This window comes from Falco naumanni, chromosome 12 (genome assembly GCF_017639655.2).
Source record: "Falco naumanni isolate bFalNau1 chromosome 12, bFalNau1.pat, whole genome shotgun sequence".
Taxonomy (NCBI): Eukaryota; Metazoa; Chordata; class Aves; order Falconiformes; family Falconidae; genus Falco; species Falco naumanni.
The window spans coordinates 280,740-297,483 of record NC_054065.1 but is presented as its reverse complement, the minus strand read 5'-3'; the positions used below and the strand labels follow the sequence as shown (position 1 = coordinate 297,483).

The window sequence follows — 16,744 nt, the reverse complement described above, 5'->3', positions numbered from 1 at the left end:
TAGGTTGTCACTTAGGCGTGTGCTGAAGGAATTGTGATGTCAGTGGGACTGTAAGCAAGTGCCTACGTCATTTTCTGCAGTCCTTTGGTATCTGCCTGTGTAAGTAATTCTTGTGTGGAGAATAGATGCTGGAATAGCTGTTTCGTGCACCTTCTGTTTATGATGTTATGGTTGTAGTTACTCAAAATGATTAGGAATGCAGTATGTCTGAGCAACTTCAGGACACCAGACTCCTAAAGCCGTAAGAAACATTGTCAATTAAGAAACTAAGGTTGTCCTAAGTTTGCCGAAGACAGTCTGGCAGGGGAATGGCCTGAAGAATAGTGGGGATAAAAGATGCCTCAAAGCTACCTTTTCAGACCTCTCCCCATCCCTGGGAAGTTGCACCGTTGGACCACCATTCTGAATTGGAATGCTGATTGAATGAAAAAATAAGTGCTGAATTGGAAACCGCAGGTGGGCAGTGTCCCCAGCCTGTGCACATACACTGTGCCAGTGTCTGTGTATGCACATTTGCATGTGCTGTGAAATTGCCTTCTCCTTTCCCTCCTTCACATTTGTAGAATTATAACAATGGTTACACTTGCTACAGCTGGATGAGTGAGCAAAGAAAACATTTGGCTCATCAGATCTTTTCAGTTTACATTATTTTAATTTGCCTTGTCTGTGTTTAAGAGACCTAGTAATTAAGATACAGCCTCTTACCCATGCTGACCTGTCAGAACGCTCTCCCAGATGCACACTGTGTACTTCTGTATATGGCTCTGGTATTATGCTTGTTACTTTACAGTTGCCCAAGAAACCTTTGGCATGCTGGCATGCAGTTTCTCAGGGCACTTAAGTCCTCATAATGAATATCTTACTGTTCTCAGAAACATTTATGAGAAAATTCATTGACAGATACCAGTGGGAAATTTCAACTTTTCTTTCTGGTTCATAAACAGTTCCCATTGCTGTATCTTCTAACCATCTTAGTTTTCTCATGTTCATTCTTTTGACTGTTAGTACAGCAGGAAAACTGTATTGTCCACTTTTTACAAAGAGCACAGGCCTGTAGTTTTATAGGCTAAATTCTGCGGAGTCTTCACACCTTGCAATTGATGAAGGCTCAGAGCCAGCAAGCAGTAAAAATGAAGCAAAGATGAAGTTAGGCTTGGGTAATTCTGAGGCTGAATAGCTTGCCAGTGGTTACAGATGGAGTCTGTGGTTACCAAATACATGTCTCTGAGAAGCATCCTTTTTACTGAACCATCTTCCTCACCAAAATGTTCCAGTCTTTATTGAAACTAGCATCAGAGATTTTTACAGCAATAAAGCTTTTCCATCCCAAAATCAAACATCAGGTAAAATTCTGTTCCTTGCTAATGAACAAGACACTGAATAATGTTAGTGGTCTTGAGAATTGATAGTTCACTGTGCAAAATAACCAGAAATTGCAACCATGTATCAAAATATTAGATTGTATTCAGACGTTTGGACAAGTCCAGAAATAGCATTCCTAGTTTGGCTTGCATCTGGCACTTCACCACCTCGTCACACAGGGTGCTCTTTGAGGGCAACTATGCTCTGCTTATCAAAACAGGAAGGAAAAAGAAGTGACACCAAAAAGGATGCAGGTCTCCAGAAAGAATGAAAAATGAGATGCTGACAGGAAGGTGGGGTGGTAAGTGCTGAGGCTCATTTGTCCAGTCTGATACTGATCCTTGGTGTCTTCAGCCTGTGTTCCCTTACCAGATTAGAAGCACTGATCTTACCTTTTCCTCTTTAGCTGTTTTAAATCTCGGGGCTTGGAAATGTTCTGCAGTGGTCACCTTGGCTGACTTCTGGTCTCAGAAAGATGGCAGCTTTGTTAATTCCCTGTACAAGCTTATTTACATTTTAACACAGAAAACAGGAATTCAGTTGTCATGCAGCTATGGATGAGTGATTTTTTTTTTTTTTTTCCTAAAAATATCCTGAAACACACTTCAAGTCAAACCCATCTGTCTTCCTCTTGGGACTGGGAAACTCTTCATGAGTTGAATGAGTAAGCAGACCTGTAGCTATGCTGGGCTTCTGACAGAGGCACCAGGCTGTGCCTGGCCCTGGGCATGTCCTTTCCCTAATGCACAGCAGTGATGCACGTGTAGGCAGAGCAGCTTCAGAGGGGTGACTGTAGCGCCTTGGGATTGTGTTGCTTCTGGTGAACACACTTGCTTTGATTTTTGCTGTTCATGACATCCTGAGAGATGTAAAACATAAAGATGGAATATATGTATGCTGGTGAGAGAGTGCTGGAGAGCTGAGGAGTTTGTGGTTAGTCTGTAGGACTTACATTGTCACCCCTGCCTGGCCAGATTCTGGAAGCTGAGATCAGTCTTGTTGAACAAAGAATCAGTTGACAATAAGCATAGCATGACACATTGTGAAAGGAAACATTGTGGTTTGAGATGTTTGCATTTTTTCATTCATGGATTTTAGGAATGTAAATAGTTATTACATGGGTATTTGTGGCAATCTAATGTTTGGGATAGGTTTGGTTAGGTAATGCTATACTGGGCTGCTATGTGAATTCATGCAGAGTCACAACTATTATTTGGGTTTAGAGTGCTTATATTTTAATTTCATTTAAACTTAGAGAACAGTGCTTTATTAGACATAAACTTCAAAGGAAACATATTAGACACAAAAGTGGCTTATGTTATATAAGGTCTGCTTTTGATTTGGGATTTTTTTAATGTTAAATAATCCACCTCCTGAGATATGTCATACTTTGAAATAAGTTTATTTTCACATAAACATCTTTCTGTAGCATAGCAGGATAATATATATTTCATAGTCCTAATAATCTGTGACAGATATCTTCAGGTTGCTTCTTAAGTCTTGGGGTTCATGTATGTTGCTTTACACTAATAGCACTAATACACTAATAATTGTCTTCTGACAAATATATCCATCTGCTTCAGTTGTATTTTCCTTTGGAAGCTGCCGATTACCATCTTGATTTCAAGTCTGTTGAAACCAATGAGTGAATTTTCCCATTATCTCCAGCAAAAAAGGAATGACACTCTTTGCAAATAGAGAAATCTGTTCAAAGAATTCAAATATTCTGAGCCCTCTGGTAAGAAGGCGGCAGCCTTGCGCTGCTGCTTGTTTTCTAGGGTTGGATCTAATATAGTACACACCCAGGATCCTTCCTGCATTTTGTGGAAACATATTATTAACAGCTCATCTTGTATAATGCTAATCATACAGACATCACATGCACTGTGTAATGACCAGAAATGTCACTGATTCTAAAGACTTTGGAAATTATATCATAAAATCATGAGTACGCCTTATGTTATTTGATAGAAAATTATTTGTCAGGTGCTTTTGTGACAGTGTGTGTCAGTTAAATGCAAGACATACCTGATTGATGCAACTCCAAAAGACTTTTTAAATCAGGAGAAGAGTAACTTCTTTTCACATTAAGAAGATTTTAAGGAAAATTAGTTGTTTGCAGAAAATATTGGCAATTTATTTTAAAAAAAAAGAGGTTTTAATTACTACAGATAAATGCTTTAGTTCAGGTGCAATAGCTCCTGGTAGCTGATGAGTCGTAGTTTGATGGTGGAGTGTGTTGCATCCTGGGGGACTCTGTAAGCCAGGTTCAGGTTTGATGCTAGGCTCTTGACCTAGTTTCCTTGTCCAGGTTGTTCTGACTTTTCATAGACTAAGGAAAAGACTGCCTTCTGTTATGGGGCATATGTAGCACACCCAAGAAACTTGGCCTGTAGCCTGTAGAAGAGAATGTGAGCATAAGACTGCTTGAAACATGCCATTATAAGTTTTCATTAGAAAAAGAAAAAAATAAAATTGCTAAACACAGGAAAATTCCTTTCAGGAACGACAGTTTCTGACAAGATCTCTTCAAGGCAGACACACAAATTAAGAAGTGTTAAGATTACAATGTCTTCAAGGTAAAACTTTCTTGCAGCACTTGCCTTATGCTATTCTGTTTTAAAATGTTAAAAAAAAAACAACTTTTGAAATATTTGTTTTCAAGACCTTTAATCTTACATAAACAAGTACCCTTCCCAGGCAAAAATGTAAAAAGCAGTTGTGTTAAAGTGGCTGAGCATGGAAGTTTCTTGTAGTTAATTTTGTACGGCTGCCAAAGATAAATTGGATATTGGAAAGCATCAGAAAACACGCTGCCATGGTTAGTTTTTAGGTACAAGTAAACAAAAGAATAACCAAGGAACTGCAGTGTAGGAAGGTATACAGTGTATACAGTACTTCAACTCCTTTGCATTGTAGATCCATGCTATCTTCTGGGGTCAAACTGATATAAGAAATGAAGTGTGGAGTGACAGCCTGAATTTGTGAGCGTGTTACTGTGCTGTTAGTACCAGTTGGGTTAGAATTCTTTGCTGTAGTGCCCAGAGATTTTGTTTTCTGGGAGGGAGTTGTTCAATGAGTATGTTTTAGTTGTTGTCGGGGTTTTTTCTTTTCCTTTTTTTTTCTTTTTTAACTTTGGTCAAAGCTAGTTAACACAGTTAAGCCAGTTAACGACCAGATAGCAACACAGCAAGCAGGTGTTGAGGTACTGACAGCTCATGGATGCTTCTGTGGAGAGCTCCTTGCATTGTGTAATTTTCAGGGAAAGATGCCAAAAAACTCTTCTTGTTGTATAAACTGCTGCCCTGTGAGCCAGTTACTCTTCTAGATGTGTCGGAGAACAGGGCTCACTCACTGCTGTGATGGTTCTTTATGGCCACAGTTGGTCTTGTGGGAGTAAAGACTGAGGTGGTGTTTGCCTGGGAAGAGGAGCTACACAGAGCTGATTCATCCTGTCCTTGCATCTAGCAGCTGGCTCGTGGGGAGCAGCAGCTTAGGTTTCATACAGTTGCTGGTGTAGAAAGTTTTGTAGAGATAGAAGTGTGGGCTGCAATGCTGGCAGCTTATGACTCAAAAGCAGCTGCACATGTAAGAGAGGATTGCTCCACTTCCAGTTTCCCCTTTCTGTCTTTGAAGAAGCGGCACGTGCTTCCCACACCACTTCTTGTGATACCTGGTGCCTCGCGCCTCTGAGCAGCTGCCAAAATCTTCCCCTTGCCATCTGTACAGCTCCTGTGAGTTACTGCGCTTGAAGGCACCAGGCACTGCTGAGGTGGGTGTGCGGCAAGCGCTGGGCTGCCCCTGCACCTGCTCCTGTGGCACCTCGGGCACAGCTCCAGGGCCCTGACCGCCAGGCAGAGGCCAGGAGCCGGGTGGAGCACGGGCTTGCCCTCCCCTTGCTCCTGATCAGCTTCCCTGCATGGGCGGTTGATCCCTTTGGAGAAGGCAGGGACTGCCAGGCAGTGTGTCTCCTGCTCTGCTTGAATCTCAAGCAAACGGCTGACGCTGGAAGGCAGACTGCTGAAACATCTCTTTGCCAGGCAGAACCGACAATCGCTTTCAGTGGTTTGATGTTAGTCCCTTGAAAAGTAATAGGTGGCCAGTCCCAGCCTGATTATTCTGGAATTGACTGTCATTTAGGTGCTTGCGTGATTGGCCTGAGGTTTTTCTGTGCTCCCTGCAGTGGAAGGAGCTGGGGGGGGTGGGCAGGGTGGTGTTCCTCTGGTTTCAGGTCCTCCCAGGGCCCTTTGCGATGCCCCCGGCAGCCCCTGCAGTGGCAGAGCAGGTGGGGAGGGTGGTGGGGCGTGATGAGGCAGTGCATGTAGCACTGGAGTAGAGTTACACTGGTAATTCAGTGAAAAGGCTGTTTTGCCGACTACTCAATATTGCAGGCGGCAGACCTCTCACCTGCAATAGATCTGTTTCATTATCAGACTAAATCCCTGAATAGTGTTTAATAATATGTAGAGCTTCAGGTAGCGGTTTCCATCGTGAATTCATATTTTTAACAATCAAATGTAGTTGTAGATCATTGTGAATCCGTTGCCATCTATAATAATGCTCCAGGTGCTGACAGGTGTGCTGGTAGCCAGCCAGTGCCTTCCTTCTGAGATGGCTCCAGGCAACCTGTGACAGGAAGCCATAACATATTCACAGTTGCCTAAATTGCTCATATTCATGACTATTTGGTGCTTGAAAAACTTCACACTCTCACAGTGAAGTCAATTAAAATTTGTAAGTCTGGTGTTTGCAGACTTGAAAAAGGGGCTAAGGGGCAGGGAGGTGGTGAGATGTGTGCCAAGATACGTAGGTAAAGATGTGAAGGATAAGGGAGTAAAAAAAGTGAACAGGTTACTGCGCTGAGCAATTACACACTGTTTTAAGGAACAGAAATCAAAAGTGTCGGCAGAATGAGAAAGGATCACAGAATGGTTTGGGTTGGAAGGGGCCTTGAAGACCGCTTCATTCCAACCCCCTCCACGGGCAGGGACACCTTCCACCAGCCCAGGTTGCTCCACACCCCATCCAGCCTGGCCTTGAACACCCAGGGATGGGGCACCCACAGCCTCTCCACGCAGCCTGTGCCAGTGCCTCGCCACCCTCTCCGTGAGGAATTTCTTCCCAACATCTAACCCGAATCTCCCGTCTTTCAGGCTGAAGCCGTTCCCCCTTGCCCTGTCGCTACATGCCCTTGTAAGAAGCCCCTCTCCAGCTGTCCTGCAGCCCCCTTTAGGCACCGGGAGCTGCTCCCAGGTCTCCCCGAAGCCTTCTCTGCCCCAGGCTGAACAGCCCCAGCTCCCTCAGCCTGTCCTACAGGAGAGGGGCTCCAGCCCTCTGGTCACCCTCATGGCCTCCTCTGGGCTCACTCCACCAGGTCCATGTCCCCCTGATGATGGGGGCCCCGAGCTGGATGCAGTGCTGCAGATAAGGATAAGAAGGCTGCAAAAGCTGTAGAGACTTAGCAAGACCTGTGTCAGCAGAGTATATCTTACTTGGCAATAATGACATGTATGGTTGTGTTTGACAATCTCGTTGGATTTAGCAAACCTAATAATGGATGAAGACTGGGGAAATTTAGCAGGTACTTAAAACTGAGTATTTTTTCCTTCTGTTTTGACACTGGAACTTCTTGGTGAAGAAAGCCCTTTGGCTGTGTGTTCACTGTGACGTGCCATCAGTTAGGAAATGTGATTTTAATCCAGCAAGAGGAAATCCTAACGTAAGTAATAGGCTGGAATTAAACTGGGAATGGATTTTGCTCACCGAAGGTATGCTCTGTGTTTTCCATATACTTGTCACACTCCTTTTTAAAAACAAATAGCAAATTACCTTTTTCTTTCTGAACATACATTTATTAGCGTTTTTTGACTTGCATTTTGACATCTTGATACAAATAACAAGAAATCCATTCTGTCAGTATTTTAGAATGCCAGTAGTTATTTAGAACTAACTTTAAGAAGGCACATTCATATTTGAAACTGAATGGTTTAAAAGTGATTATTATATCTAGAGACTGCGATAGGTTGCTCATTAGAGATTTAGGCCTAATGGAGCTGACCTTCCCATTTCTACTACTTAGTCACAGCTTGAAAGAGAAATACAATTTTTCTGTCTTTTTACACTTGTCAGCTTCTCTGTTTTGAATTGACTATTGAATCGAATTAGTGGACCTGTCTCCCTCTGCCCCTTCTCTACCCCCCTGCCCCCCTTTACAGGTACAGAAGGATTGCTGTTAAAAAAAATTCGCTAAGTACATGAGCTGTAGTTTGGGTTTGTAGCCAGAGACTTTCCATAGGTAACTGCTTTCTTTTTCTTTAAAACCCAAACACGAATCCACATGACTAAAAAATTTATTTAAATTTCATTCTTTTAATGGTTGACTTGAAACCTTGGCATGGCTTGTCATAACGTCAGGTGTTACTTTAAAAAGGAAAAGATTTTATTTAAATATCCTTGGAGTTGTTTCTTAGATGGTCACATGCAGACACCTGCTCTGAATACAGTGCAAGATAGGGCTGTGCAGCTTTTTATTCCCTGTGGAGTCTGGCAGTTCTGGGGTTTTTTTTGTTGTTTTTTTTTTTTTTATTAGTAAGCATCAGCCCAAAAGCCTGTTTCCTGCTACTGAGCAGATGGCTGGAAGACCCAAGTGATCTGAATTCCAGAAGTTCCTGGTCAGATTGCAGAGTTCTAGGTGGCTGGTTTGGGGTGCCTAAATTATTAGGCACAGGTTCTCTGTTCCAAGGTCAGCACAAACAACAAAAACCCTGGGCTGTTTGCTGGGGCGGCTGAGCAACCAGGCATAGTTTCACATTGGGGCTGCCGGGATCTACTGGTTTGCTGGCAGAGGCAGCTGTACTCCCAGCCTGGTGCTGTCCTCTGTTTTCCTGGTGTCTGCTCTGGAGCTTGTCTGACCCCCTCAGAGCTTAGGTCCAGGTCACTAAACCGGCAGAAAACTAACCAAAATATGAAGAGAAAAAGTTTTCCAACCTTTTAGGGAGCTGAACCAGCTAACAGGGCTAGATGAACAGCCAAGCCAGTCCGAGGGCAGAAGTGGAACCTCCCTGCTAGGTGCCAGTACACCATAGCATGACACTCCCCCTCCATCAGGTCAGTAAGCATTGCAGTTGTGTTTTTTTTCCAGAGGATTACAAGAATAAATCCATAAAGGATGATAATACTAACGGGTAGAGGCTTTCAAAGAGAAAAACCAACGCAGTCTGATCTGTACGATGCAGTTGGCCGCATACTGGCTAGAGCCTGGCACTGCTTCGCACTCCCTTAGCTTAGAGCTTCCCCTGCAGGCGATGCTGCTGCCTGTGACCTGTGTCAGACCTGCCTGGTGACTGTGCTGGCTTTCTAGTGAGGCTCAGCTGACAGCAGTGGCACTTGCTATTTTCACTGTGTAAAGCAAACGTGGGGGCTGTGGCTTCACCCCATATGCAAAAGGAGGAGCGAATTTACCTGTGCCTAGCAAGGTGCTCAGTGGCTTTTTCTCAGAGGTGCGGTTCCATGGGGGTCCTGAGTGCTGTGGTAAGCTGTGAGGCTGCTTGGCCAGGATGGCGCGGGTTCTTCCTGCTGCTCTTTCTCATGGTCAGGAAGGCATTGCTCACGTCTTCCTGCAGTGACTCAGGGGCTGTTTGAGGGTCAGCAGGAGGAAGATCTTTGTAAACTGTAATGCCAGTCGTACAGTACGGCTGGGGCGGAAAGAAGGAATGTCCTTGGCAGAAAGGAGCCTATGGGATGAACGCAGCACATTGTAACTGCTTCTCCCTTAAGATATACTTGGTGGAGTTGGCCTGTTGTAAACGGAGATTGAAACTTCTTTTGAATTGATCAGGATAATGCTGCATAGCAAAGGAGTGTGTGAGTGTCTGAGGTAGAGGAATGCTGATAAAACAGCATAGGGAAATGTTGCCTGCAGTTCTTTGAGATGGCTGCTGTACTCAGCTGCGCAATGCGAGTGGGACTCAGGGTCATGTCTTCCGGGCAACTGGAGACTGTTTGAACTTGGACTGGAAAGCGGTCTTTTCTTCATCTGCCAAGATTTTTGTTTGCTTGCTCCAAGATGCAGTGGTGGTGGTAGTGGAGATGGCCTCGCTGCAAACCTTTTCATTAGGTTTCACTAAGGGCAGCAGAGAGGGAATGCTGCCGGGGTTTATATACTGTTGTGGCATGTTATGTCAAGCAAACTGGATGCAGTTGCAGCAAAGAATGCCCAAGGTGGTGTGTCTTGCAAACTTTATACTTGGTTTTTGCTCAGCAAAATGTCTTCCAGACTTCTGGTTAGAAAATGCTGTACTACTTGGGATACAGCCCTGGTGCTGATCTCACCCACTTTAAAATGAGTTCTTGCCCTCGTATCCAGAATGAGGATTGTGTTCCACCTTAGCTGAAGTGTTACAAGGCAGTTCTCTTTTACTTGAATCAGTCTGTTCAAGTGCAGTCGTGAAAAGCAGCCACCCATTTCTTTCTTGCCTTGTTACTTTTCATCCTCCACAATATTGTAATGCTGGCTTAGTGTCCCTTCTGAAACAACTCTTGCAGATGGAACTCTTCTAATTATATTTTTGAGAAAGTGAATGCTACAAACAATCAAATCATTTAGTTCTTCTAAGCCAGGGGTCCTCAAACTATGGCCCCCCAGGGTCCTCAATCGGGCCCTCAGTATTTATAGAACCCCCCTGCCCCCCCCCCGCTGGGTGTTGGGGGGGGAAGCCAAGCAGCCGCAGATGATGTCCTGCTACTTCATCCGCACGCCGGCCCTCTGTTCAAAAAGTTGAGGCCCCCTGCTCTAAGCTGTTGTACAATATGTTGAGGCTGCAGATTTAATATATTTAAATAAAAAAGCTAGCCAACCTGGAAGGTTTTGTACTGGCATAAACCAGGAATTATTCTTCCTCTGAGAATGATTTTAAGTGGCCGCAACCCTTACTTTTTCCTTTGCAAGGGGAAGTCCAAATAGGATGCGATTTAAAAAACAACCAAGCCAAAACCAAAAAGTTTGTAATCTCTGGTGCTAACTTGCCCAGACTTCTTTTCCATGCCTCTTCCACTCACTTGATGTCATACTGTTTTTGTTCCTTTCTAGCTCATTGACACAATTGCATCAGAAATCGGAGAACTGAAACAGGAGATGGTACAGACAGATCTCACAGTGGAAGAAAAATCTGCTGATTTGCGAAGGTGATTAAAATGTTTATTTTCATAGTTACTGGAAGTGTACTGTGACAGGAATGTTATCCTTGTGCATTCTTCTTGAGTAGCTTATGTCCTAGCATTTTTCATCCTAGCAGCATAAGCGTGTGGATAATCTTGCTTTTGATTAAAGGAATTTGCCTTTGTGCAGGAAGAGTTCCTAGAGATTCAGTTGTTCTGTGTATTTGCCTTAATATCTTGCAAAAGCAACTGGACTTCAGTTCCTTGTTCATCATTATCCGAAGTTTGTAACATGTGAAGCAGGAAACTACTAATGTTATTCCCATTGTCTATGCCAATGAGCTTTGGTTTCATGCTGTAAAGACTGAAAATATCCATTGCTTCAAGTGGCTTTGTGAAGATTCCACGTACAATAACATGATTTATGTTCTCAAGTTAGGAAGTAAAATTTTGGCTATTACTAGCTGATGCTATATGTGGGTTGTGTGTTCATAAGGTTCATTTTTATGGGAGTAACTTGCACATTAAAAAAAAATAAGTAGATGGGGGCATTTCCTTAACCTTAAAATAGAGGTGCATATTACAGCACAGATAAAAGTTCTGGCCTTTTAAAATAGATCATGCCACATAGGTGTGGACTTAGGAAATTTGTAAGGTTAAACTTGTACCTTTTAAGCGGGCATAGCAGGACCCCAGCTTTCTGGCTTTGCTGTGGCTATTGTGCTTAATGGGTAAATGTCTGTTAAACTGACATCTGGCGGATAGTCAATATTTGAACCATTGTGTTAACCAGAGAACACTTTTTTTTTTTTACTTATTGTTGAAATCTTTGCTGCAAGAGGAAAGCAACCAGTGCTGCTGTCCTGTTTTATCTGTCTGCCAGTTCTGGAGCTGGTGGGCTTTTTTCAAGTCAGTGAGTTAATGAAGTGGATAATAGTTTGTTATTTAGAATTACATGTATGGGTTTTAGCTTTTATTCTTTTTGTAGTAGCTTTTGAGATGGGCTAAAACTTAGTACAATATAAATTTAATTATTTTAAATAAAACATTGAACAGCGCCTTTATTGCCCAAGTGGTAAAGAACATTAGACAGCTAACTAAAGTCCTTGGCTGTGCTGCCCCTGGTTGCACATTATTCAAGTTCTAAAGCTTTTGAAAGCACAGTTCTTTTATGGAGCAGAAAGGGTACTTTCTCCATCTAGGTGGGTTCAGCTAATTAATTTCAATGATCATTAGCTACTTTTCAGGGAAAAAAAGGCCTCTGGTATCTTTGAACACAGTATATGCATGAAAGACTAACATCTATCTATACTAAAACCTTGGTGGAAATGCTTAGCTAGAAACAGTCAATTGTCTCCCCATTTTACAGACACGGGGTGGGTGGGGGGTTAACTGATTTTTTTTTAAAGGGATTTTTTTAACTGAATTTATTAATTTTGAGTTCAAAACATGTTTTGATTAATTAAAACATGTAAGTAAAGCTGACATAACAAAGCGAGTAATGCAATTTCCATGACTACTTAACTGACTTCAAGTTGAAATAATAGCCATCCAAGAAAAAAGAAAATAATTCTTTTCTGTCACTTTTAAGATGATAAATGAAAAATACTAAATCTGATTATCTTAAAGGTCTTTTCCAATGTGAAGGATTCTAGGATTCTATGAATTAACATCAATTTTTGTATGACTACAACTACGTGCTTCTGTGTGAGGAAGAAGTTGTTGAAGTTGGTATAAATTATATAAGTAGTTGTGCACCCATACCTTTTGTTTATATAGAACTACAGAGCAAGATTACAGTAATCGCAACGGATGTTTTCCAGGTTCATGTTGAAACTAGACTCCCCACAAGGATGTGTTTACTATCGTAACTTTTTTCTTTGTAGTTAGTTTAAAACTTTGCAATGAATGTAGGTTGCTTTTATCATTGTGCTTTCTGCTGTTTAGAAGTTGATATGTTGATGTGGCATTTGGATTTGCATCTAAAGAAATTTGAGCTAAAAGGGATGTCTGATCTTCCTTGCTCCTTTTTCACCTCGGCATATATTCACATGCACCCATGACAGTTTTAGAAAAGCAGCAGTTCCAAGAGCTCTCAACTGTATTCAGAAAAAGAAGTACACAAAATCGTGTGTCTGCAGCTTCAGTGTTGCAGTGTGTGAGTTTTGTTTGGTTTTGTTGGTGTGTTAGTTTTGGTTTGGCTTTTTTGGTGTGCATTTTTTTTGTGGTTGTGTGGTGACTTTCAGGTTTATACTCCTCCTCCAAGTCAGACTTTGGACTCGTCTCCCCTTTCTACATCTGTGGGCCAAGTCAGTATTGAGAATGATTCAAAGTAACTGGGCCTACAGCTTTGGCTTGTAAGCATGGAAAAGCCAGGCGAGAAAGAGGCTTGTAAAAACTGTTTTAAGTGAGATGCTCACGCCACCTGTTTCAATATTCCATGGTGTTTAAAGCCTGGACTCTTTCCCAGTGCAGACACGTATCTCAGTAATGCAAATGAACGGAGTTGTCAGAAAAGGGCATAAATGGGATAAATTTCTGACCTGCGCTGTACTGGTTTGAAATGGTTAAGTAGAGAGTTTCTGCATGGAATGGCAGCCCAGGTCCATGTAGGATGGGGGAGCAACATGATGTAGCTAGTTGCATCCAGATGGTCTTTTAGAAGGCACTTGGGTTCCCTGCATTGCCTTTGTGAATGGCTCTGCAGAGTAAGAAGCTGACCCTCTGAAAGCTGCGGTCTTTCTGGAGCATTTGGTGCCTGTGAGGTGGTTCAGGGATGCTTTGCTGGTGGTGGCAGCTGCTGCAGCTTACTCCCTCCCTGCTCCTTTATCAAGGCAGAACTTTGCTCCCTTCCTCATGTTTTGTGCTGGACAGCCCTTGTGTCGGTGTCTTTGGCATTTTCGTGCAATAGTTATTAACTTAAGTAGAATTGTCTTCTGTGTCTTGCCTGGTGAGTTGCTTCTGTTGTTGGGTAGGCAAGTATCCAACAGCCTTTTCCCCAGCAGCTTTCTCCTGTCCCTTCAGCTGTAATGGGATGAAGAAGAAGGTCACAATCCAGCTGCTGAGGAGTGGAGATAATGCTCAGCAGTGGTCTTACACCCTCTCTCAGCTGCTGCTCAGCATAACTCTATAGGCTAGGCTGGTGGGATTAAAGCCTGTTAGACTTGTAGGATTTACAGAAATCCAGGCACTTTTGCAGTGGGGAGCAAACAGGGTTAACTGTGGGGAGTCTTTTGGTGGGACTGGAGCAAGGTTCATGCTCATCTGCAATTTAGATTCACTCTACCTGCCTGTTGCTGTTGTCTTGGCCCTTGTGATTGGGTAGGAAACAAGAGGAATATTCCTTGCTGCTGAGTAACAGTGGAGTCAGAGAACAATTAATCTGGACACACAGCTGTGTTTTGCAAACCTTCGCAACACAGCAAAGACTTGGTAGCAAAGCTTGCTAAGCTGCATCGCTGGGGAGATGCTGAACATCCTGCTGCCATGGGCAAAGAGCAGACCTTCTCCCTCTTCCCCACCCCCCCAGCTCCCCACTCCACCCCCCCACCCCCCTCTTAACATGATCCTGGTGTGCGGTACCCTAAAAACAGAGGTCGGTCCAGGGAAAAAAATGGAGTAAGGAAATGTGGACACATTCAAGTGCAAGTTAAGAGTTCTTATCTTAATTATAGCATCAAAGCCGGTCTCTCACTATGACCCTCCTCCTGGCTAGTAAGTGCATCTGGGATGATGGCCGAAATCCAGGGTTGCCCTTTCATTTGGGCTGATAACCAGCCTCCTCCATGGTGCAGGAGCAGACTGAATCGCTCAAGTGCTGATGGTCATCTAGGTCCTTCCTACAACTCCTTTCATGCCCTCAGAACGGTGAGTACGTTCTTCCACAGAGAGGTGTGTACGTGTGTTTGTGTAAATCCTACAGAAGCTGCCTTAGCTTAATTCAACACAGAAAACCCATGGAACAGCATTGGTCATCCCCATAGGATGTGCATGCAAGCTGGATGCACCTTTGCTGTGCCCGTAATCCCAAAGAGAGAAGAAAGTCCATTTCTCAGTCTACAGTTTGTCTGTGCAGGATGTTGGGGAGGTTGACAGTAGCTTCAGAGAGCAGATAGGCTCATTGTCCCCAGTCCCACCAAAAAAATGGGAGAAATGTTACAAGTTTAGAGTTTATAAGACTAGAGCAAGAAGCGTAGGTAGGATTTGAGACACCAAAAAGAAAAATCGCTGTAGAAAACAGTGGGAGGGCAGGAGCATTTGCTTCATGGATATGTGATCAAGGTGTATGTTACAGTCCTGTGGGTAAGAGGGAGAGGGTCATTCTGGTTACAGGTTTCAACCTGTTCCTTGCCCTTTTTACTGTAAGCTAGGTCTAACCAGGAGGCAGCACAGCATTGTTTAATCTTGGCAGTAACCTCTGTTTACTTCCTACATGCTTATGGGTTTTCTCAAATCTAAGGAAACTTCCATGAATCATGTGTTTTCTTTAATTCACTGCAAGTTGCATTAAACTCCTCTCCCACTACAGAGGAACCATTGTAGTACCCCTGCATTAATGTAGACCATCCACGGAGGTCGACTTATGTTTTGATCTTGAGTTTAATGTGATGTAGTCAGATTGGTTGTTTTTTTTCTTTACAGTGACTCCCAATAAAAAACAAAAATCCCAAAGCCAAAAAAAAAACCCTAAAAAAACCCCAAAACCTCAAAAGTAAAAAGCAGCAAATAAGTTTTTGTTGCATAATGTACAGCATATTTTGCTGGCATTTAGGTTATGGCAACTTCTTATTCTATAGACTTGAATTAATCAGGCGGTTGTGAGGAACTAACGTGGCTCTTCTTTCCATGCTGTTGTTTCCAGTGAAGCTACACACACATATCCCAGTCCCAGATTTCAAGAACTCCTGTGTGTCAGGGTTTGACTGTACGTTTAGTGACTGGATCATTAATCAAAATAAATTTAAGAATAAAAAATAAACTCGAGCCTGTGATGCTCAGTTGTGCTCAGCCATTGCAAACAGGCGGTCAGAGCAGACCAGTGGATTTCTGACTGCGCATAACTCCTGGACCTTGGGAAGCAGCTTCTTGATGGGTTCTATGTGGCTTGATAGATGTGGTTTTTCTAAGCTGTGCTCTTGCCAGAGTTCAACAGGTCTGATCTTTCTCACTGCCTCTTTCTTTATTATTTGGGTAGGAAGCAGTTTTTTTAAAGTGTTGTTTGTTCCCAATTTACCTTCCTGTGGATTACAATAACATACTAGTACTGATCTAGCTGAGGTGCATTGGGGTTGTTTGAACTAGTGGTGTTTAGGAGCGCCAGAAAGTCTTGTCATGATCAGATACTCATCATCTTTGGCTTACTTCTTGAGGGGAGCAGAAGCAGCTGCAACAAGGAGGTGCATGTGTATCTAGGTTAGTAAGGTTCCTCCTTGGATCTCAGCCATTTGGGAAGGATTGTGCATCTATGTACCTCGAGGTTCCAAAAACCTGACAGCTCCCTATTCAAATTAATATTCTGATTTATAACAGTTTGACAACACTAAGCCAGCCATACCTAAGAGGGACACTGTTTACCCTACGTACATGTGCAAACTCTTACTGGCTTTAGGTTGTTTAGTGGTAGCGAGCAGTGCCAGGCCTTTTAGTTGATATTGGTCATGCACCTTTTTTGCACGTGATGTAACTTTTTTTTTGTAGGCAAAATATTTTTCCCTCACAGGCGTATTCCCTCTGCAACATGTTTAGTTTCCACCTCTTCAGCAAGGAATGGAAAGAAGTTACATCTAGATAAACCCACACCCAGTGTCAGTGTGTAACATATACTTTGCCACAGCTGTCTTTAGTTTGTATTGCTAACTGGCTCCAAAGGTGGGTGGAAAGCTTTTGAGCAATATTTACTGGAGGTATAGCTCATGAAAACACTTTTGTGATTCATGGGTCTACTTCTGTGGACATTCAGCCATGGTCCCAGCAAAACCTAGTGTTGCAGTGTATGATAGGGGAACACAGGAGTCCTATTGTCACAGTCTCAGAGCCCTGTCGTAACTGATGTAAACACAACTTCCCTTCCGCACACCTCATGCTTCTGTGCATTTTGTGCCCCTTGAAGGCATATTGGTAGTTACCAACAGCTTTTGATGCTTGAGGAGGGAAGATCGGCTGCATTTTGGATGCCTTACAAATCTAAAAGGCATAATATCCTAAATAAAAAGATAAGAGGATAAAA

At 43.0% G+C, this 16,744-nt stretch overlaps 1 protein-coding gene across 9 annotated transcripts in view; it reads left to right on the top strand.

The window, feature by feature from the left end:
- The window catches only part of RIN2 (Ras and Rab interactor 2), an 85,052-nt gene that overhangs the window by 32,880 nt on the left and 35,428 nt on the right, over window positions 1–16,744 (top strand). For 6 of the 9 annotated variants that reach the window (XM_040612237.1, XM_040612235.1, XM_040612236.1 and 3 more), the window contains exon 3: window positions 10,451–10,545. The exons of 1 other annotated variant lie outside the window; for it this stretch is intronic. In XM_040612237.1, coding sequence (XP_040468171.1) covers window positions 10,451–10,545 — 95 coding nt within the window. Of the gene's footprint in view, window positions 1–10,448; window positions 10,546–14,192; window positions 14,386–16,744 lie in introns of those variants that run through there. 2 more of the 9 variants (XM_040612239.1, XM_040612240.1) reach the window with 2 other exon arrangements.